General features: G+C 30.9%; 1 protein-coding gene and 2 non-coding genes across 8 annotated transcripts in view; 1 reads left to right on the top strand and 2 right to left on the bottom strand.

The window, feature by feature from the left end:
- The window catches only part of LOC124426925, a 79,421-nt gene that overhangs the window by 30,505 nt on the left and 23,916 nt on the right, over positions 1-25,000 (top strand). For 2 of the 6 annotated variants that reach the window (XM_046969206.1, XM_046969201.1), the window contains exons 1-3: positions 5,576-5,966; positions 6,156-6,358; positions 12,599-12,747. In XM_046969206.1, coding sequence (XP_046825162.1) covers positions 12,600-12,747 — 148 coding nt within the window. In that variant the 5' untranslated portion in view covers positions 5,576-5,966; positions 6,156-6,358; position 12,599. Of the gene's footprint in view, positions 1-5,575; positions 5,967-6,016; positions 6,359-12,598; positions 12,748-25,000 lie in introns of those variants that run through there. The other 4 variants (XM_046969202.1, XM_046969203.1, XM_046969204.1 and 1 more) reach the window with 4 other exon arrangements.
- Positions 13,160-13,231, bottom strand: Trnae-uuc. Its single transcript has one exon. It is a non-coding gene; the product is annotated as a tRNA-Glu (tRNA).
- Positions 15,076-15,147, bottom strand: Trnae-cuc. The gene has a single exon. It is a non-coding gene; the product is annotated as a tRNA-Glu (tRNA).

Below are 25,000 nucleotides of genomic sequence, written 5' to 3'. Positions count from 1 at the left end.
GAGCAACGTTGGCCTAATGCTAAAACGTCCATTAAAAAATTCACGATGTTAATTCGAAGAAAAAGTAAACAAATTCTTACTGTGACACCGTCTATGACGTCATTTTGTTATTTCCTTTTCTCTCTTCTTTTCTTGGTCCTGTTTTTTTTCTTTTTTTGTGTTTTTTGTTTGTTTGTTTGTTTTTTTTTTTTTTTTTTTGCTCCTGTTCATTTCTTTTCTTTATTCCTTGATCATTTAGAAAAATTTTAAAGGGTCATATTCCTGTTCTTTCTCTTCTTTCGTAAAATTACGAATGATTTAACGTTAATGCGAAGGGAAAAATTTAACAAATTCTTTTTTGTGACACCAAAACGTCATGTTGTTTTTTTCTTTGTTTTCTCTCTCTCTCTCTTTTTTTTTATTTTTTTTTTTTATCATTTACAAAAATCTCCAAAAATTATATTCGTCCATTTCCGTCGTTCGATAGTTCAAACGACAAATAATAATAATAATAATAATAATAATAATAATAATAATAATAATAATACAAGAATTATAGCGGACGAGATTTTTTTGGCGAATGAGAAATAAAAAAAATTAAAAAAAAAATGGAAAAAAATAAAAAGAAAAAGTATACGTTAACGCTTAAAGAATAATATCAACGGTGGAACGATTGCGCGCCGTCAATTTCGTATTATTTCAAATTTTGACATTAGCAAGGACGGCGGATTTTCTACGGATTGCTTCTTGAGATGCATAAAACGCAATCGGGTTACGGACGCGATCGGTCAAGCTTTGCTCTTGGAAACAGGCAACAACAGCTGGTGAACAAACATCATATACACTTCCACATTTATTTGCCGTAATGCTTTCGAATACGTTCTACCTATTCATAGATCTATCACAGAAATGTTTATCAATTTTATTACGGTGATTATTATGGATGAAAAGTAATATTCATTCTCCTTTTTTCTTCTTCCCCCTCTTATCCCTCATTCTCCCGCCTCTATTTATTTTCTCTATTTTCTTTTCTTCTTCTTTTTTTTTTTTTTTTTTTTTTTTTTTTTTTTCTTTTGACCAATCATAATAAAAGTTCACCGCAATTGCATTATTATCGTAATCGTATGTTGTTGTTGTAAGCACATGAGTACGTGTGTGCGTGCGTGTGGGTGTAGGCATTAGAAAAAAAAAAACAAGAAAATTTATTAGAAATTTTAATTAACCGACATGCTCGACAAAGGATTGAACAATTTTTTTTTTATTGAGTTCTTTTTCTTCTTTTCTCTTTTTTTTTTTTTTTTTCTTCTTTCTTTCTTCCTTCTTTTTTCCTTTCTCCTATCAACTAACGATAGACATATCGCTTCATTAGCAATTGTTCTCTAAAAGAGAAAGGACATTAGAACAGGGGATTTATTTTCTCGTAATGTAATCCTAATATCTCATTAATTAATTATCTCATTTCTAATGAGCCCTTTTATATATGGATAATAATGAACGATGAAGATATAATGTTATTTCATTTATACGTTTCAATATGTTCTTTCGATCGATCAATTGGCGAATGATCAATTTGTTTTTAGGCTCGTTGAATGTCCGATAGGAAGAAAGAAAGAAAAAGAGAATACGAGAGAGATTGAGAGACAGAGATAGAGAGAAAGTGTGTATGTGTGTAATGTGTGTGTGTGTGTGTGTGTGTGTGTGTGTGTGTGTGTGTGTGTGTGAAAAAGAGAAAAAGAGAGAGAGAAAGTTTACCAGACGACCTGACGTCGGAAATTACGTCATCTCGCGAATTTCCGTCCTCGAACGTTGCTCGTGCGCGAAAATCCCATTGACCGTCGTCCTTGGGATCCGCATGAGCAGAAAATCGAGCGTTGCATTTGTAGCCGCGAATATGTGGGCGCATGCGCGCGCGCTCGCGTCCATCGAATGGCAGGAAATTTCAATAATGGGAATAATGCTCTATTTGAAATTATTACGAGAAACGAATCCGATGACGGATGGCAATAAAGTTTTTCTTTTTTCATTTTTTCTTTTTTCTTTTTCTTTTACTTTTTTTTTTTTTTTCTCCTTCTTCATTTTCTTTTAATCTTTACGATTCGATCAACGATCGGTATCAATCGTTACGACGATTTGCCTTGCTATAGATATTGGCGTTTTATAGCTTATTTGTTTTATTATTATTTTTTTTCTCTCTCTCTTTTTCTTTTCTGTTTTCTGTTTTTTTCTCTCTCTCTCTCTTCTCTTTCGTGTATCTCGCGATCCTCGTCGTCCACGACGAATCAAAGTGGACATTGATTTGGTTCAAAAAAAAAAAAAAAAAAAAAAAAGAAAAAAAAAGAAAAAAAAAAATGTGTAAAAAAGAAAAGTATCCCTCGACTTTATTCTCCTTCGATATGAAATCGCGATGAGGACGGGGTAGATGCCGAGTAGAGGAAACTTTGACGTAGAAATAATGTCAAGTGCCTTAACGAGACGACGACGATGATCATAAAAAAAAAAAGCGCGAGCGAGAGAGAGAGAGAGAGAGAGAGAGAGAGAGAGAGAGAGAGAGGAAAACGTAGCAAAACTTTTCTATTTCGATCGTGGTTTTTCCGAAGCAAAGACGTTTCATCGTAAGTACGTATTCGTTTCACCGCCTTCCGAGGTCAACATTGAGAACTCATAAGAGTTCAAACTCTCGTCGCATTCACGGTTCCTTGATCTCTCTCTCTCTCTCTCTCTCTCTCTCTCTCGGGGTCTCTCGCTCTCTCTTTCTTTCTCTTTCAAGAGGGAAAAATGAGAAGAGAAAAAGAGAGAGGGAGAGGGAGAATAGGGAAATAAGAAAAAAGAAAAAAGAGAGCAAAAAAAAAATAAAAAGAAATTATTTTTAATGATTTACGTGTTCATTTAGTCGTAGTTATTACCGAGCAAATTGTTCCCGTTGGCCCCGTTAAAAGAAAGGCTCGTTTCATACGATAGAAATCTATATAACCGTGTAAAATATTAAACTTGCCGTTGTTGTTAATCCCGATTGAAAAGAATTGTGAAATCGTTTTGCACATTGATAGCGAAAGATCGCGACGATACGTTGAATATAATTTCTATGTTTAAAAAAATTATATGTTTCACATTTTCCACGAAAGTTTGTTTTCTTTTTTCTTTTTTCTTTTATATATATATATATATATATATATATATATATATATATATAAATTGAAACTTTTGATTAATTGGAAAGTGCATGAGATCGTGAAATTGTGAAGCGTGAAGATTTTCATTTATTATTTATTTATTTATTTATTTATTTATTTATATATATATATATATGTTCCTCCTGTTACGAGCGATTTCTCTTTTTTTTTTTTTTTTCTTTTTATGTTTTATGTCTCTCTTTACGATCTACCTTTGGATGTCGTGAAAAGAAGAAAAAAGGAAATCAAAAAAGACAGAAAGAAAGAAAGAAAGAAAGAAAGAAAAACGTGAATTGTAGGTATCAAAGGACAAAGTTTTCGGTCGCTCGATAAAACTAATCGTCGATCGGGAGCCTGTCTTTCGCATTCGACCGTTCTTATTTTCGGTTCTTCTAGACAGTTTCATTGCAACTGTATTCTCTCCTTTTCTTATATATATTAGGTCGTTCCTCACTCCCTTTCTCTCTCTCTCTCTCTCTCTCTCTCTCTCTCCTCTCTCTTTTTCTCTTTATCGTGCCTTCGAAGATCTCGAAGTCTCTCGATCTCGTTTTGTACTCTTTTAGAAGTTCATATCATGTGGCTCACAAACTTGTCACGAAAGTTTTCTGGTGGTTCAATTTTATCGCATCGTTTCACTCTTTACGAGAAGAACGAGAATTAGCGGAAGAAGTTAAGGAACGAAATGAAATTATTTTGTTCATCTTCGAAACATTCGCTATTAACGGGAAGTAAAATTACACTATCAATTTATTTATTTATGTATTTATTTATTTGTTTATTTGTTTATATCGTTTCGAAAGTAATATGATAAGATTTTATAATCCTTCGGCGTGATAATTAAATTTTATCTAAATAACGTATCAATTGTTATGATTACGTGTATAATGAATTTGCAATTTTCGTTTGTTACTTCACGTTAATAATCCACACGAGTTTGTTGACGTGACATTGAATGATAGGATTAAACAAACAAACAAAAACAAAAAAATAAAATAAAATAAAATAAATAATCCCTCATCCATTTATTCTTTCCTCTGGAATGTTATTTATTTATTTTTGTCATTTTTTAATTAACCCATCATTTTGACTTCCACGCAAAAACGTTTGATGCGACATTGGATAATAGAATTAAAAAAAGTAAAAGAAGAAAATAATAATAATAATAATAATAATAATAATAATAATAATAATCCTTTATTTTTTTATTTTTTTTTGCTCTCTCGAATGTCTTCCGAATTTCTTTCTTTCTGTCATTGTTTGTTTGTTTCTTTCTTTCTTTACTTATTTAATTTCGTAATATTGTAATTAATAATTTTTTATATAATTTATTAATTTAATCAATAATATTATCATTGTCATGCATACCACGAAACGAACAAGCATGACTAACGATTAAAGGATATCTGACATATCCACAAATTATATAAATATAAAGACTATATATATATAATAATAATAATAATAATAATAATAATAATAATAATTTCATCCATCAGTTCGTGGTTATTGATTGTAAACGCATAACATAACAAACGAAATCGATAACAAGGAGACAATTCTATCGCATTAATTTATCGACAAAGTGATCATCATGGAAAAGGGGAGATGTAGAGTCTATGTGTGTGAGGGTGGTAAATATCGAGGGTGGCGAATAACACGCAAGAACTGTTTCGAAACAATCGATATGCCGTTTCGTAATCCCTAGGGTCATCCGATCTTACAAATCAAAAGTAGAATCCTCTCGATTATCTCGTTGCCTCGAAGTGTCGATAATATCCGGCGTTTAAGCGACCCCAACCTCCTCCTCCCCCCATCCTCCGATCCAATCGCATTCAATTACGATTTTAGTACATTCTCTGTCATCTGTTTTTAGTACATTCTCTGTCATCTGTTTTTTTTCTTCTTTTTTTTTTTTTTTTTAGAAAATTTTGAAAAGATTCCAATCATATTACGTTCTTCTTTAACTTGAAAATCGTTCGTTAAATCTTTCGTAAAGGGTGGGAGGGAGAAAAAAGTAAAAAAAAAAAAAAAAAAAAAAAAGAGAGAGAAGAGACAGGAAAAGAAAAAAAAAAGTCAACGTTAATATTCCAAGAAGAAGGATTGAATTAAAGTTTTCATTTAATTTCAATTAATTTCTTTTTCCTTTCTTTTTCCATGAAAATTTTTATTTCATTTCAATTCAACAAGTGATTCATTTTTATACAGATTATTAAATATAGATTTTTACTATTTGATATACTGCATTGATTGACGAATAATATATATTATTTTCGGTAATATATCAATGGGAGAATAATTGAAATGTAAAAGTGAATATTCTCATTAGAAATATGAACACAGCTCGTTTCTTATAGACGTAGAGATATTACGGAATTGACATTAACTTTTTATTCCGAAGGTAGTCGCCGATGAATCTTGAATTTTCTTCCGAGTCATTCGAGAGAAAGAGATAGAAAAGTAGAGGGGTAGAGAGATAGAGAGAGAGAGAGAGAGAGAGAGAGAGAGAGAGAGAGAGAGAGAGAGAGAGAGAGAGAGAGAGAGAGAGAAGTGGAAAAAGACATAGAAAAAAAAAAGAAGAAGAAGAAGAAGAAGAAGAAGAAAAAAGATCAGAGAGTTTATTGGCAGGGTGACGACGAAGAAAATGACCAAGTGGTGGAGCATGAATAAGTGTTAAATTTACTGTGAACTTTAAAAGCGTAACGAATAGTAAGAAATACAGGAAAAAAAAAAAAAAGAAAAGAAGAAGAAGAAAAAAAAAGAAATAAAATTAAAAAAGAAAAATAATAAAACGATTCCATTATAAATACGTGTGTGTGCGTACGTATCTCTCTCTCTCTCTCTTTTTTTTTTTGTTATCATCATCGTTCTATATCCTTCTCATACGTACACACACACACACACACACACACACATATATATACATATATATGTAAGTGCGTGCTTTACAACGTCTCTTCGTCGTCATCACTCGTACGTGTGATATGGTAATGGTGGTGGTGTTCATAGTATTAAGAGACACACGATGCAATTGATGATCTTGAACTCCCTATTGATGTTCGATCTCGTGTTCCTGTTTTTCCTCTTCCTCATTGGAGTATCTTGCTTCGTCTATTATCTACCAGGCACTCGGCCCCCACCTTTTGCACCTCACGAGATCATCACGGCTAGAACGCCGCCGCGTTACGACACGCCTATCGACAATGTTTAAGGTTGGTAAATATAAATAAATTATTTATCTTTGTCGAACAAATTGACAATTGACAATTGTTATTTGAGTTCTCTCGGTCGAATTCTTTGTTTTATTAATTCTTGAATAATATTTTGAATAATATTTTGGATAATATTTTTTCGAGTCTTACTTGATCTTTCCTTTTCTGTTTTTTTTTCTTCTTTTTTTCTTTCTTTCTTTTTTCTTCTATTTTCTTTCATTTTTTTTTCTTTTTTTTCTTTTTTTTTTTTTTCTTGCCCTTCAGAAAAATTGGAATCTTTAATCCTTTTTACATAATATCGGCCTTTTACATTTTATAGTTTTATGGGTCTTTTTTTTTTTTTTTATTTTCTTTCTTTTTTTTTCTTCTCCTTTGTTTTTCTTTCCCTTTTAAATTTCTTCGTTTCATCAAACATTTTGGATTGTTTGAAAAATTTTTTTTACACGTATACATTTATACACATATATACGAACATTGTATTGTAAAAATTATATATATATATATATAATGATACGAAAAATGTGTTATATATATTGAATCGAGACATTTGACGAAATTTTTATAATTTTTTTTTTTTTTTTTTATTTATTTATTTCTATATATGTGTAATTCATTGAAGAATAAAGGGACGTATTAATCGACTCGAATTATTTTCACGTTTATTAAATATGAAATATATGTAAGGAAGAAGAAAAAAAAAAAGAAAAAAAAAAAAAAAGAAAAAAAAATTCGTTATATCCATCGAACGAATTATTTATTTTCTTTTCTTGAATCGATCGAGAAGGGGGTTGTTTTCGTTCGAAGAAAAATAAGATTGTCGGTCGTTCGTAAACTTTGTCTAGTTTCTCTAACAGTAATAAGCGAATTTTTCCCAGATCGTTTCTCGCTACGGTACGATTAGCAAAGAAGGAAGTCACGTCCTTTTTGCGTTTGTATATAAGTGCGCTCGTGCGCGCGCGCGCGCTTTTACGTTTCTGCATTAAGTCGTGTAAACGCGTTTTCCGCTAGCGAAGCGTAAAGAAAGTTACTCGAACCCGATCCAAAATAGGCAAAAGTAGTATATATCTCTTTCGTCTGGTTTCTTTGGAACGTGAGTTGTTACATCCATACGTACACTGTGTCTCGTTAAAATTCTTACTTTCGTTATGCATACTCGTTGTACAAATACTTTCTACGAATGACGTATTTTAATTACGAAAGAACGCATAGAGGAAAACAAATTTTAATTAATTTAAACAATTAAAAATTTATATATTGTTACTTTTTAAATCAACTATTTGATTTATACATTAATTTTTATTAATATTATTATCATTGATAATAAATGATTTAAATAAAAATTAAAAAAGAAAAACGAAAAAGAATAGTATAGAAAAAAAAAGAAAAAAAAGAAAAAAAAGAAAAAATAAAGAACGAACGTATACATCAAAAGTATCAAATATCGATAAAAAAATTATGTTTTATTTGACATTAAATATTATATACTAATAGAAATAAATAATATGAAAATGAACATTATCAGCGCGTTCGTGCGTGTATGTGCACATTTCAAATATGTGATTTTTTATATTACCAAAAAAATAAATTATCATAAACTGATATAAAAATACAAGTTCCATTCATAAGTACACACACACACACACACACACACATATATTCGAACATTGGTAATTACGTTCTTATGCTTGAATGTTTAGATAAAAAAAAAAAAAGAAAGGATAAAAAAGGAAAGAGAAAAACATATGGAATATCTATGACGTACTTATATATATATATATAATAATACTTATATATTTTATATATATATATATATATATATATATATATATATATATATATATATACATATATGATATGTATAAATGTTTAAATGCGTATGAATTTGATCTTTTCGAAATAGCTTCCCGTTTGAAGTCGACGGTTTATTGGAGTTGAAAAATACGCTTAGATGATTTACATGTACGCGGACATGCAGACAGGCACACATAGACACAGATACAGACACAGACACAGACACAGGTACATACTCATGTACGCGAATATACATACGCAGAGAAAGAATGAGAAAGAATAGATGAAACGAATTGTGCTCGGGTGCGTCGAAAAATTTTCATGTTTTTTCCTCTCATTAAAAAAAAAAATGAAAAAAAAATGAAAAAAAAAAAAAGAAAAGAAAAAAAAAAGAAAAAAATGAAAAAAGAAAAATGAAAAGAAAAGAAAAAAAGGAAAGAGAGAAGGACAAAAAGAAATACGAAATAAAAAACATTATGATGAAAGTTATATACACTATATACTTAAGGGTGAGTATTATATATGTTCTGTACTCGTACGCGCGCATGTATATGTGTCTGTGTGTGTGTGTGTTCACGCATACGGCTCAAGTGTATTCATCATTGATGATGTTTGTACAAATTTTTCTGAACGTTACAGACTACTCTGGCTCGTTGAACAAGGAAGGTCGAATTGAAATTTCTCTTTTTGTCAGCCAAAGGTATATCGGTGTTGTAGATAAATCGAGGGCAAGCTTATGTACAGATATCTTTTACAATATACCTATATACATATATATATATATATATATATATATATATATATATATATATATATATATATGTATATATAGGTGTGGGAGTGTGAGTGTGTTATAGCTGATAGTGTCTAACAAATTTAATATACACGCCCTGCCCTTCGGTAGTACCGTTTTAAAGGTCCAATTTTTGAATCCCAATATGCATACATACATACATACACACAGATACATATATATATATATATATATATATACATATATAAATATGTATGTATGTGTGTGTTTATATATGTATATATACATAGAGATAGATAGATATATATGTATATATTCTTATCCTCGCTTTCTTGACAATGGACACGAGAACGTTCCGAAGAGAATATTCGATCGACCTAAAAACGAAAAAATCGGATTAAAACGTCCTCTTACCTCCCTCCACCCCCTCCTCCCATCCCTCCATCTGCCCCCGCGGTATAATCGATATCGTCATATACGCGATATATATATATATATATATATATATCGTATATCATTTAATACGATTATAGTATTAGATTGAATATTAACATTCGAATTACAAAGTTAATTATTACAATTTCGATATTAACGTGTTAATTTACAATTATAATCGAATTTGGAGAATGAATCGAATAATTAAAAAAATTAATGATTGAGAATAGAAACATGATAGTAACGCCGGTTGGTGACAATTATTCGTTGGGTTGCAGACAGAGAGAGAGGGGGGGGGAGAGAGAGGGGGTGGAGAGAGAGAGAGAGAGAGAAAAAGAGAGAACTCGATACTATAAAATCGTCCGATTTCGAATCGAGTTTCACGTTTTATGCGATTTCACAAAATTAGATATAGTTCGTGAACTCCCGACGAGAACTAATCGATCTTTAATTAATTTCTAATTGCTAACTTTTCTATGGTATTAAACTACTGTCATTTATCTCCTACTAATCTTTCTTTCTCTATCATTATTTCTCCGTCTCTTTCTTCTTTATCGCTATCTCAATCGGGCATCTTTCTTTCTTTTTCTTTTTTTTTTTTTTTTTTTTTTAATTTCTCTTTTTATCACATTTCTTTACTCTTATCCTTGTCACTTCAATTAAAATTTATTGATACCCTGTTATCCGATTCTCCTAATCGATTACTTTTTTATCGATCCATTTTTTTTTTGTCTTCCCCGTTTTCTATCTCTCTTTCTATTTCTCGTCTAAATTTCTCGTCTGAATATCTCGTCTAAATTTCTTTATCCTTACGCGTTTCTATTCTTTTAAAATTTATCGACTTTGTTGTTTCATTCTTCTAATCGATTTTTATCGATTATTTTCTTTCTTTTTTTATTAAATAATTTCTCTCCCTCCCTCTCTCTCTCTCTCTCTCTCTCTCTCTCTCTCTCTCTCTTTTTAAATGTATTTGCAAATGATTATCGAAAGAGAGAAAAAAAAAAGAGAGTTTATGAAAAATGCGAAGTATCGACGTTTCAATAAACGAAATTATTATCAATGAGAAATCGACCGTGTCCGTCCAATTTTCGTGGAATACAAACGGAATTCGTCATGATTTTGGAGATTCTAGGGTAGGTAGAGGAGCTGAGGGGAGGATAGATTGAGGGAAGGGGGCCGACGGAAGAAGAGTAGGAGTAGATCGCGTTTAATTTCGTCGAGTTGAACGCCGTGAAAACGGCCGATCGATTCTAATCGAGTTGACGTCGGCTACGTCGGATAACCCGATGAGAGGACTGCGTTGCATTCGACGTTCAAAGTGTTCGTTCTGACGATTTCAAAAAAAAAAAAAAAAGAAAAAAAAGAATTGGGAAATACCACATGGACGCTCGTTAATTTTAACAATTTACTTTTTTTTTTTTCATATATTTCTTTTCAGTGGTAAACTTTTGATTTTTTGCTTTATTACCAATTGTAACAATAGTGATAATAATAACAACAATAATAATAATAATTAGTAATAATACTGATATCTAAGAACTTATAAAATAAAATAATAATAATAATAATAATAATAATAATGATAATAATGTTAATGATAATAATTATTATGTCTCTATATTATATTCGTTCCTATAAATGCTTTTAAGGATCGGTTTACTTGGTTATCCGAGAAAACATAAACAATACTAATAATAATAATAATAATAATAATAATAATAATAATAATAATAATAATAATGATAATAATAATACTGAGTTTATAATTTCAGTGATCTCGTTGAGAGAAAAGTCATGATAAATATTCCAATAAAAATAAAAGTTCTCTCAACGACGTAATAACGAAAACGTTAATTAACATGAGACTAGGCGAATTCCTTAAGCGAAATAATCTTTCCTAGATTCTTAGTGGAACAGTTCAGTCGAGGATTGAAAGTTTTGAGAAAGTTTTATCTTCACGATGAGAGTAGCGATTCAGACAGGGCCGCATTTATCATAAGGGGGCAAACTGGGGCCTCATTTATTATCAGATGGGGGGTCATATTTTGAAATCTTATTTCTTTTACTAACAACAACAAAAAGTGTATATATATATATATATATATATATATATATATATACTTATTTATATATTAATTGATACCGTTAATTATAATTTTGAAGTAATTAAATTTCCAAAAGATTTTTTAACAATAACAATCGTACTTGAATTATGTACCCTTGCTAATGCAATCGTATTATTTGAAAAAGTTCACTGTGTTTAAAATATCAAAGGTATGTATGCATGTACATATGTATGTATGTATTATACATATGTACTTTGAACATAGAGCTATGGTCTCCTTTCTCATCGCATCGTAGAACTAAAGTAGAGCAAAAGGCGGCCCCCCCGTCAAACAAAGGAACGTAGGGAAATAAACACGGGACTCTCTCTCTCTCTCTCTCTCTCTCTCTCTCTCTCTCTCTCTCTCTCTCACTCTGTCTGTCTCTCTCTCTTTCGATACACCTTCAATATGCACGCCTCCAACTTGTTTGCATTCACTTGTTCCCACGTTGGCCTGTGTGACACGTTTCTACACGTGTTTGTAAGGATAATCGATATATACGAACAATGATTAAATATTTCTCTACTTCTTCTTCTTTTTCTTCTTCTTCTTCTTCTTTTTTTTTTTTCTTCAAACTAATTTAAAATAATATTTTATATTATAATAATCGAGTTCAAAGTGCTAATAATTATAATATAGTGTTTAACAAATAAATTCTATCATTGTCGATATTTTTATAAGGGATAATATTTAATATAATATTTAATATATATTATTAAAAAATATATATATTTTATATATTATATACATTATTATTATTATTATTATTAATATTATTATTATTAATATTATTATTATTTGTTGAAATGTTTATATGTTCGTGGTACAATCAGTTATAAGAATAGTATACTCTCTATCTCTCTCTCTCTTTCTCTCTCTTTCTCTCTCTCTCTCTCTCTCTTTCTCTCTTTTTCTCTGTTAATAATACTAATGAGAATCTTTTTTAATATTCTAATAAAAAAATAATAATCATGAAAGAAGTAATGATAACGTAATATTATTTTTATGTCAATATAATAAATCGATTCGTCAATAATCGATGGGTTCTTCTTTATTATTTATTTTTCAATTCTCATATATCTATGTTTTACATTGAAAGGTATTAGATATATTATAATATGTTATGATGATGGCAATGTTCTATCTGACTTTTAGAATGCCAACGGACGTCAATGGAGGAGGCGCAGGGCTCGCTGTAGTTGCCGGAGATGTTCTTGCCTTGCGAGGTACGGGTCTCGCTGCTGCGGAAACCTGGGCTCTCCTTTGTCAGGCTGCCCAGGCCCTCCAGGATCTCTTTCTTTCGAGTAAGTTATTTAAAAAAAAATACATATATATATATATATGTATATTTCATTTATCTTCATTTTTTTATTTTTATATATATATATATATATATTTTTTTTTTTTTTTTTTTTTTTTTTAACAATCAAATTTTATTCTATGTCACTCGTATTCAACGTCACGATTTATTCATAAAATATGTATATTTTAATATTTTAATTCACAAGAAAAAAAAAAATATATATATATATATATATGTGTGTGCGTGTGAACCGTATTACGCATCGATTGTCTCTTATTAATGTTTGATTTCAATTAATCGATTAAAATTTGAAAATTATTAATTATGTTAGATTTGAATATAATTTTTATGAGGAAACGTAAAATTATTGTATTTGAAAGGGAAAAAAAAAAAAAAGAAAAAAAGATATCCTTTTCCGGTACCGGGAATCGAACCCGAGCCTCCTGGGTGAAAGCCAGGTATCCTAGCCACTAGACCATACCGGATTATGGAAAGGATTGGAAGAAAATATGTATAAGTACCAACGAATGATTACTTTATATCTTTGATGTTAACGTGATATTTTTATTAAACAATATATATATATATATATATATATATATATATATATATATATATAAAGTTTTATTAAATAAATACAATTTTTTTTTTAAATTATATATATATATATTTATATGAATTTTATCATATCAAATTATTCTTTCGTGTAAATTTTCTTATATCCTCAAAATCCAGGGATCAAGCAGGAACAAATAAGTTTCTTTTTTTTTTCTTTTCTCTTCCCATGGGAACGAGATAGAGCAAATAGAGCGAAGATGATCCTTCCGCAAATCACGATGACTTTACAAGTGATATATATGTGGGATATATAGGGTGGGTAAAAATTTTTTATGTGATTTTAGAAATCAATCTTTTTTTTTTTTTTTTTCTTTGCCAGAAATTTTTCGATGATTTTTTTTTTCAGATTATAATTTGGGCGCTTGAAACGTCTAAAAAAGAAGTAATTGAAATGAAAGATTTGTAAAAATTGTTTAGGGATTTTTAATATAAACAATTTTTATTTAGCTCAACCTCATCTCCATTTGTACATATATTGTATATTGCTCGGATATCACTATTTTCTTTCATTTTTCTATTGCCTTTAATATAATAATATAATAATACAAGTATTATTATATTAAAGGCTTATATATATAAGTATATTAAAATATACACAAGTATGTATATACAAGTATATATATATATATATATAAAATGTTGATCAGCCGTGGAATATATGCATTATTTTCTGTCGTTTAATTTCTACGAAATGTTTTTATAATAGAATTCTTGGTCTTTTGTTTACCAGTTAACACAGCGTGTACGTGCCAAACGAATGAAAGAAAGAAAGAAAGAAAGAAAGGAAAATAAATAAATTAAGGGGCATAAGAAAAAGAAAAAGAAAAAAAAAAGAAAAGAAAAAAAAAAAAGAAAAATGAAGAGACATCGAGGACTCCCCTGGCATTTCTTTCACAACCCTTTTCAGTTCCACGTTCATTTAGATAGTGAACTACGTTAATTATTCGAGCTTCACGTTGAAACGTATATTTACGTCCCTATCACATTTTTACACTTCGGGCTTTCCATTCATATTCTTAGACCGTAAAATGGAGCTTTTCCTTCTTCTCATTCTCTACGTTGATTAAATTAGACGAGCCATTTTCTTGCGATAACAAGCGATCGAGTTGTGCTCGGGAAATTATGTATGCTTCATAAAGTAAGGCTATTCTTCTTCTTTTCTCTTTTTCTTTCTCTTTCTCTTTCTCTCTCTCTTTCATTCATTCATCCCCCTACTTTCTCTTTATCTTTGATATAACACCACGTATCGAGGACATCTTTCTCGTCGTTCTTCGAAAACGGGGCTCCATTATCATTTTAACTTACTGTTAGTCGATAAATGAATTAAATTCATGATTATATAATGAAACATTATAGAGAATTAAAATATTCTAGGGCGTATCTTACGTCAAAATATCTCGTAATATTATTAAATCTCGTATATATGATTTAATTTCATACAATTATATTCAATAAAATTATATTACTTTTTTCTTTTTTTTTCTTTTTTCTTTTTCTTTTTCTTTTGTAATAACGTTTAATTTACAGAATTTACGATTTTACGAGAGCGACGAAAAATAGTAAGAATATTAACATCAAATAAAAATATGATCTATTTATTAAGAAAATTATGTATATGTATGTATTTTTTTTCTTTTTTTTTTTTTTTATGAAATTATTGTGAAGAATGAATATAAAAAAGAAAAGAAAAAGAAGAAAAAAAAATTTTTACTTCCGGTACCGGGAATCGAACCCGAGCCTCCTGGGTGAGAGCCAGGTATCCTAGCCACTAGACCATACCGGAGTTGTTATCTTCTTTACTAGGTTCACGTAAACTTACCGTTCGAATGAACATCAACATAAACTCTATATTTTTCACTTTTCTTTTTATAATTTTGATTATTACTTCGCGATAATTTTATAAATCCATTATGGATTTTTTTTTTTTTTTTTTTTTTTTTAATGAATCGTTAGAATTACCATAGCAATCGAATAATTAAATATATAATCTTACAATTAAAAGTATAAGAGTTTAATTATTATATAATGATATCGTTTAATATTATTAACAATAACTTAGAGAAAAGATATTATTAATAATTTTATTTTTATATTTAATTATAATTATTATTTAGATATAGAAAAATAATAATAATAATTATTATTATTATTACGTACATCTATATTTATTTAGGGTTAAAATTACAATAGTTATTCGATTAATATCACGATTGACTATAGATAATAATGGGTTAGGTGAGAAAAGTAAAATATTTGGAATATGATGTGTATATGTCAGTCGCATATTGAGTTTAGGCCGTTCTTGACAGGCATACGAGTAAACAGGCGTGTTGACAATCCCGAAAATCTGGCCCAGCGTGGACCCTGAAATTGCTGAGAGGATATTCTACATTCGAATGCGATGCCACCGTTGTCCGCATAACACGAACCACGAATGTCATAATAAGACAGAGAGACAGAGAGACAGAGAGACAGAGAGAGAGAGAGAGAGAGACCATATTGAGCGAGAATAGTAGGGGCGGGACGGGGGACCCTGGCTTGATTCAAATGCCAAGGATTTGTCCTTGATGTGGTTACCACCATTATAACTTACAAGTGTTACATCTTAAGATCAAAAATTCGAAAAAAAAAAAAAAAGAAAAAATTAGAAACATTAATAATAACAATAACAACATACTAAATAATTTTAACATTGTCGAAAGGATTTGTCGTATGTACGAATATTGTTTTCGTCAAAGTAAAGTGATAAATGTAGTATACGGGCAATAGGGATAGGGACGCTATATAGAACATTTGTACGAACGATCTCTATACGAAATATTCCATGAAACAAAGGCTTTAACACAATGCAAAAAACATAATAGCTTAATAGCAATGCGTTTGAAAAAAAAATTTTTTTTTTATAACTCTAAAAAAAGTTCTTAGATTGTTCCATTTATTTTGTTTTGTTTTTGTTTTTGTTTTTGTTTTTTTTTTTTTTTTTTTTTTACTAAAAAGAAAAAAAAATACTTTGTTCGCGGGTAAGGGATTTCCATTTTGGTATTGTTATAGAGGAAGGTTTTTTTCTTTTTTATTTTTTCTTTCTCCTTTTTCTTTTCTTCTTTTCTTTCTTTTCTATTAAATTATCGAAAGCGTCCGTGTCGATTTTTTAATGATTACACTCGAGAAGATTTTTTTTTTTTTTTTTTTTTTAACGTTGGAACATATACAGTCACGCGATTGTAAATCTGAAACGAAAAAAAAAAAGAGAAAAGAGAAAAAGAAAAAAAGAAACGAGAATATTTGTAAACTGTACGAAATTTTCGGTGAAATGAATTTACAAAAGTGAAAAATCATTTTAATCATTTTCTGACATTTCAAGGTTGAACATATTTCTTTTTTTTTTTTTCTTTTTGTTCTTTTTCTTTTTTTTTTTTTTTTGACCGAGTTTTGCACAATTGCAGTTCTCTTTAAAAATCAGTAAATTTGATAAAAGCTCGAAATATTACAAGTTCGTTTTTTGCGAAAAACAAAAAAATCAAAAAAAAAACAAAGAAAAGAAAAGAAAAAGAAAAAAAAAGTATAATTTAAAGAATATCGATCAATATAGATTGATCAATTTAAAAAATGATATTTGCAGAAAGATGCGTTTAATTGATGTCCTCAGTAAAGAGACACGTGTTTTAAGAGAGAGAGAGAGAGAGAGAGAGAGAGAGAGAGAGAGAGAGAGAGAGAGAGAGAGAGAGAGAGAGAGAGAGAGAGAGAGAGAGAGAGAGAGAGAGAGAGAGAGAGAGAGCAAACGTTGCGACAGTTGTCACATTAAAGCCTTATAACGTTGGATGATTTAAAAGACTTTTCAAAGTTTTAAATTATTTTCTTTTTTCTTTTTTCTTTTTACAAATACAATTTTCAAAGAGAAATATTAAAAAAAAAAAAAAAAAAAAAAAAAAAAAAAAAAAAAAGAAGAAAAAGAAGAAAGAAGGAAAGAAAAAAAAGGAAGTAAAAAAGAATATCAATTTTTGGAGAGTTCCAAAACACAAGACAGATCCCTTAAAGCGTTCCTATTCATTATATGACGTAGAAACGAAAAAGATAATATCCCAAATATTCTCTTGTGAAAAGGAAAATCCTCTCTGGTGACGTTCAAAGACTGATTGGGTATGTCCCTTTGAAGGGTCCCGGAAAATACACGTGTAAACCTGCTTTAAGTTGCGAAAGAGAAGGGGGAAAAGAGAGATAGAGAGGGATAGAGAGAGTGAGTGAATGAGTCAGTGAGAAGGATAAGGATCGTCATGTAAAGCTTCGAAAGCGTGCTAATAACACAAGGATATATTTATACAACGAACTGCTAAATTTGAACAAGCTCGCTTACAAAGTACATCCTCCTCTCTGTCCGTCTATCTATCTATGTATTTGTATGTTTGTATACTTATATACACGTATACATATATACATCTCTCTCTCTCTCTCTCTATCTCTCTCTCTCTCTATCTATCTATCTATCTCTCTCTCTCTCTCTCTTTTTGGCTTTTGACATGTCTGAATAGGTATTACGCGTGGTCTGTAAATAGCCAGCAGGGAGGATTGCTCGAATGTTCGTACGAAGTGTGAACGAGAAGTTTGAACCTTGGAATGTGGAAAAAGGGACATACTAATCCAAACATATGAGCTATGACTTTTCTCTTTGTATAGTATGCATGAATGCATGCGTGGGCGCGCGCGTGTGTGTGTGTATACGTTTTGTGTATATGCATATTTATCTCATACATTTATTACGATCCTTAATCTGTTTTTTTTTTCCTTTTTATTTATTTTCTTTTTTTTCTTTTTTTTCTTTTTTTTTTCTTATGCGACATACACACACGTCACATCTTTTTGTTTTTTCTTTTTCTTTTTCTTTTCTTCGTCTCTTTTGTTTCGTACGATAACTCGAAGGAGATAAGAAAAAGAAATAGAAAAATTATAAATCGTACGGACGATGTTAAATAAGTTAGCATCTTCTTCTCCTTCATCGAATTTATTTGATCAAACCGCTGGTTAACTAATCACCGATATTCAATTTAGACAGTAAAAAATCAACTTCAAAGCAACGACTAAAATTACTTGCCGTGCTTTCCAAGGTTGGTTCATCGGTGAGACAAGGGTATAACTTCTAAAACTTCTTCCCAGCCAATTCGTGCCATTACAATTCGTTATAATGGTGAATGAATTTTAACTCCGTTTATAGAGAATAAAAATATTCGTTAAATTTATTCAAACGTAAACTCTAAAAAAATATATATATATATATATTATATGTGAACGCAATACACATGTGTTTCGTATTTTAATCTTACAATTAATTTATATTTTCTGTGTCGGAACACAAGTCGTGTTACAATTTGGATTAAATGGTAACAAACGAAATGATTACAACGAGAAAACGTGACGAGAGAGAAATTATTATTAGAGAGGAATCCATCCTCCTGGAAGAACGCATATGCCTTTCCACTTCCGTCGTGTTTATTGTTATCATTATCATTATCATTATCATTATTATTATTACGGTTCGCGATAAAATTAAATTTCAAGCTTTTTCTCTCTCTCTCTCTCTCTCTTCTTTCTCTTTCTCTTTCTCTTTTTTCTTTCTCTTTTATTCTTACACAAAAAAAAGTATTTATAGAACGTTAATATTGCTGTACGAAGGTAACTTTTAATGTCGATCGATCGATATTATCCTACCTTTTGTAAAACTCTTTTCACATTCTTTGTTTCATTCTTTCTTTCTTTTTTTCTTTCTCTCTCTCTCTCTCTCTCTCTCTCTTTCTTTTTTTTTTTTTTTTTTTTTTTTTAAATTAATACGAAATAAAAACACTCGTTAACAAAGCCAATTCTACAAAAGGTAAACGCGATGTAATTGACTTTTTTCTTGTTTTCTTTTCTTCTTGAAATATATATAATATATATATATATATATGTGTATGTTATCAAAAACAAGAGATAAAAAATATACAATAGTATAGAATAACGTTTGTAATAACGTGCAAAATTCGATCTACCAAGAGTATCGAATTTTTTATAGAGCATATATCTATGTACAATCCTCGTCTTAACAATTTTAATTGTAGGTAAGAGGTGTTCGAAATCGAACATCAAGGGTAATGGCATTTCCAGCTCGCTACGTCCATAACTCGATCACAAATGAAGCAAGAGAGAGAGAGAGAGAGAGAGAGAGAGAGAGAGAGAGAGAGAGAGACATAGAAAGATAGATAGATAGATATAGAAATTGAGAGAGAGATAGAAAGAGATACTTCGCAAATTCGTCTTCCCTTTCTCTTCGTGAGAACCATCAACCACTTCCAGCCCTACTCTCTTTCTCTCTCTCTCTCTCTCTCTCATACACACCCTTCAACCAACCAGTAGGCCCTACCAGTTCCATCTCGACCATTAATTACACGAAGATGCAGCCCCGAGACTACCGCAATGCACTCGAAATCTCCTTTCGCATTAACGACCACTCGTTCCATCTTTCTCTCTCTCTCTCTCTCTCTCTCTCTCTCTCTCTCTCTTTCTCACTCTCTCTCTCTACCTACCTATCTATCTATCTATCTATCTATCTTTATCTCTCTATTACTCTTTCTCTTTCTTTTTTCCCTGAGGTTCAACAATTTCTTGCCCCGTAGATCATAAATCCGAGCATTTTATACTCTGATGTAAACTTTACCACCGGTAAACCATCCACGTGAAATATCGCAAACACAAATGGAACGAGGTTTTTCCTTTCGAAAATCTATATTTCGAAGAACGTACAAATGTTTGTGGAAATTCTTTTTTTTATTTTTCTACTTGTTTATTTGTTTTTCTTTTTCTTTTCTCTCTCTCTCTCTCTCTCTCTCTCTCTCTCTCTATTTCTATGTTTTTCACTCTTTTATAAGTTTAACATTCGATATCAACGAGACCGCATCGTTAAGTCAGGCTGATCTTGATGGGTCGATGATCGAGTTTGAGATAACGAGAGCCACTCGAACGGTTGCTCTCCTGGCCGCATTAGATGCACTTTAATCGTCGTAGTCACTTGAATGCACGCCCCTCTATGAGTTTAAGCGTGCACTTGTAAATGTAATAAAATCGTAAAGGGGGCACGAAACAATCGTGGTTACGCGAATGCGGTTATGTGACGAAGTGGTTATAGTTTTGTTTCATTCGTATGTCCCGTGGTTTTCGGTCCCACAGAGAGAGATATAGAGAAAGAGAGAGAGAGAGAGAGGGTGGGAGGGAGGGAGAATACCAAGTAAGAAAGATAGTGAGAGAAGTGGGATGGGAGAGATGGGGAGGGTAGAAGGTGGAGCAAACGTAAAACGGGGTCACATTTTACGATAATATACGTGTATGCCTTTGACATTTATCATACGAAATTTTACCATGGAATTTTGCTTAAGTATGAGTGAATTGATATTGATAAAAATTGAAAGAAAAGAAAAGGAAAAAGCGTGACGATAAGTTTTTTTTTCTTCTTCTTCTTTCTTTTCTTTCTTTCTTTTTTTTTTTTTTTTTTTTTAACATCGTTCTTTCATAGAGAAAAATATGGGATAGATTACCAGAGAGATATATTTAGTCATATAAAAAGCATTTTGATCGTGAATGTTACACTTTCTTCTTCTTTTATTCTTTTCTTTTCTTTTCTTTTTTTTTTTTTTTCTTGAATACCGATAAGATTCACGAGCGTGAACGAGAACAAATCATTTGGTTACGTTGGTATTATTAGTGATAGAATATTGTTGGCATGATATTGCGATGACACGATAATTACGGTTATACTAGTGATATTAAATAGTAGATAAAATTAATAATAATAATAATAATAATAATAATAATAATAATAATACTACTAAGTAGTAGTAGTAGTAGTAATAGTAGTAAGTGAAGATGGTGATAATAATAGTAATAGTAATGGTAATAATGTAGATTCACAAAGTAGCCGTTGTAGGATGGAATTTTTAGGTCGACGAGCTGCGACGAAAGTTATGCGAATCGCATTGGATCACGGAATTTCAATTATTTTCGATTATTCCGAGGGTTATGTAAAATTGAAATTCCGCGAGATTATGGTTGGGGCGCGAGTAAAAGCCAAGAGGGTGTCTCATAATCTCGTAAATGCTTTTGTTACAAATACTCATCGTCGTCGCGTCTTCCTACTACCTTATCTCCTTATCCCTTCCCCCTATTTCTCATTCCTCCTACTCCCTCACTCACTTCTTCTATTCAATTTCAATTCTGGAATACAAAATCGAAGAAAATGTTTTTGCGATCGTCTTGTGGATACGTTGCTAAGATTTTGATATGTTTTCTCTCTCTCTCTCTCTCTCTCTCTCTCTCTCTCTCTCTCTCTCTCTCTCTCTCTCTGTCTCTGTCTTTCTCCTTATTTCTTTATCTTCCTTCTTTTAAGATATTCCGTCAAGCATTGAAAGTCTTTCTCAACGTCGTCTCGAATAAATTTTCTATGCCTGCAAAAGACGACGATGACGTTGCTGTTGCTGACTGCTACTGCTGCTGCTGCTGCTGCTGCTGCTGCTGCTGCTACCGCTTTTCGACGTTATTCACGACGTACTCGAGATCCGACTTTTCAACGACTTCGTCTTTTTCTTTCCCCCTACCTTTTTGCCTCCCTTCCCCCGCATCCTTTTTTTTATCCTCTTTCTCTATTTTTTCCCTATTTTTCCTTTTCCTACAAAAAGTAGAATCGAGACTCTCCCGACGTCAAGATTCCTTCTCTCGTTCTTACGTATGTATGTAGATGTTTGTAAGTACATATGTATAGTTCAGTCGAGACGAGAGGGAGAGAGAGAGAGAGAGAGAGAGAGAGAGAGAGAGAGAGAGACTGAGACTTTCGAAATCGCCTAAGTTTTTTCTTTTTTTTTTTTTCTTTGTATCTTTCTTTTTTCTCTCTTTTTTTTTTTGCCCCTAGCGCGACGATAAAAAGATGCGGTCGAGCTCCGTTTTTTTCTTTCTCTTCTATCATCTTTTTTTTTTTCTTTTTTTTTTTTTTCTTTTATCTCAAATGAATTTATTCGTGTAAAATGAAGCGTGACTGTTAAAATAAGAAACAACAAAACTAACGTCGATTTTTATCTAATTATTAATATTATAGATAACGAATAATTCGAAAGGATCAAATTGCTCCAATAATATTTCGAATTCAACGATATATCTATACATATATACATATATATATATATATATATGTTTGTATATATGTATGTATGTACTACTTATTTATTTTTTAAACGATCGATTCGCTTTCTCGGCTTTGATGGATGAACTTCTTTCAAAGATGAGAAAGTAAAAAAAAAAAAAAAAAGAAAAAAAAAAGAGAAAAGAGAAGAAAAAGATGATGATAATGATAATGATGATGGTGATAATAAAGTGTAACCAATACGATCTTAATGGTGAGAACGGAAGCTTTTCCAGAAAAAAAAAAGAAAAGAAAAAAAAAAAAAAGGAAAGCGGGCTTAATGTCGCTGTACATTGTACGAATTAACGACATTTGCAGGATAAAAACGGTGATCCATCATCAGTTGCAAACGTGTCCGACATATTCTAAAGCACCGATCAAGTGACATAGAACGTATATTGAGTTCAATTGGTATAGATATTCTTTTTATTTATTTTTTTTCTCTCTTTTTTTTTTCAATAAAATATTGAGTATATATATGTATATATATAAAATATATAAAAATATTATATACGTACAATTTTTTTTTTTTATTTTTTTTTAGTTTTTTTTTTTTTTTTTTTATCTAAATAATTATAATAAATATACAACATATATTTATATTACGCATGAAAATGCAAAATATAATATGAAAATATAATGAGAATAATAAAAGTAAATTTTTTTCTTTTCCTTTTTTTTTTTCTTTTTTTTTTTTTCATCTTTTCTTTTTTACATTATTTCAAACGTTTTTTTTTTTTTAGTTCTCTTTACATACACACCACACATACATACATATTTGTTTGTATGCACATGATCGATTGAAATTTCAATCTTCTCGAAGTCGTTTAGCTTAGTTTAAATATTTATATCCTTCAAAGGACTAAATCGAAGTTATTATATAATATGTGGTATGTACTGAAGAGATTTCGGATGTTTCTCGTGTCAAGATGCTTTACCGGCCATTAGGCTGTTAATGTCTCTGACACGCACGGATTAACGCTCGCAATGCCTCTGGAATTTACGACGATTTTCCCGTCAGCCGGTACTTCTCTCTCTCTCTCTCTCTCTCTCTCTATCTATCTATCTATCTATCTATCTCTCTTTCTCTATCTCTATAACTCTCTCCAACATACACGCACACATACATACATATACAGTGCATGCCTCGTTTGAATTAATAGAGATCTTTGCTAGGATTCACGGGTTATAATCCAAAAGGAGTCCTCAAAAGATCATAGTAATTTACAACTCCATCCTTTTTTTTTTTATCCCTTTTTTTATCTTGTTTTTTTTATGTTGTTACGACCTTTTTTTTCCTTATCTTTTCTTTTTCTTTTCCTTTTTTTATTTTTTTTTTTTTTTTTTTTTTCTTTTTTTCACGAGGAACAAATCAAGTGGAATCAAGACTCTTCCTATTTTCCTTTTCTTTCTATTTTTCTTTTTTTTTCTTTCTTTCTTTCTTTCTATTTTTCAGGATTTATAAACAACGTTATCGTGAAAGGAATAGAAGAGAGAGAGAGAGAGAGAGAAAATTAAATGAGCGTAGAAAACGCGATTACCGATCGAAATTGGCGGGAATAGAGAAACCGGTTTCCGCCGTTTCAATTTCCTTTCGTATTTCTCGAGGTCGTTTGTTCATTGGGTTAAAAACAAAAAAGAAATGTGAACAAATAAATAAAAATAAAAATAAATGAGCAAATAAATGAAAGATAAATAAATAAATAAATAAATAAATAAATAAATAAAAGGATAGAGTATAATCGAGAGAAGTTTGAAAATGGTTGGTAGTGGATCTTAACGATCTAAAGGCATAGACATCGGTGGTAGGTGGGGTGGGAGGGGAGGCGAGGGAGGAGAAGGGGAAGGAGTTTAGGTTTGGAGAGAAAAAGCATTAGAACGGCGACGAACAGAGAGATAATAAATGATCGGAGAGATTGTAAGCCACGGGCTAGAAACGATAAATAAGACCGCTGTAATTTTCAGGAAATCCTTTAAACGTCTACCCGAGAAAATTTTACTGGCACACCTGCGACAGTACAACTTTGTTTATAAAGACGGTCACTCTCTCTCTCTCTCTCTCTCTCTCTTCAAGTTTCTTCACGGATCGCCCGAAGGTGGATAGAAATAGGAGGAGGAAGAGTAGGAGGACGAGAGAGTCCTTACACTATTTCATTCCTTCCCCCCTATCTTCACCGTCAACCCTCGTGGGAATTTAATCTTACTTTGTAGATCATTTTCAATGGGACTTTTCGAGATTACTTTTCGCTCTTTTTCTTTCGTATCTTCTTCTCGTTTACGTTGATTCCACATGATCGACTGTAAATTGTTTCGTATATGATGGCAGCCGATTGGCTGGCCGGTGATGGCTGATTTGAATCAGTGGAAGATTTGGAGGGAATGTTTTTTCTTGAATCTATGAAAGATGAAAGAAAAAAGAATATTGTTATATCAATAATTTTGTGAG

Source organism: Vespa crabro, chromosome 9 (genome assembly GCF_910589235.1).
Source record: "Vespa crabro chromosome 9, iyVesCrab1.2, whole genome shotgun sequence".
Taxonomy (NCBI): Eukaryota; Metazoa; Arthropoda; class Insecta; order Hymenoptera; family Vespidae; genus Vespa; species Vespa crabro.
Note: the sequence above shows the minus strand (reverse complement) of the source record. Positions and strands in the feature narration are given on the sequence as shown.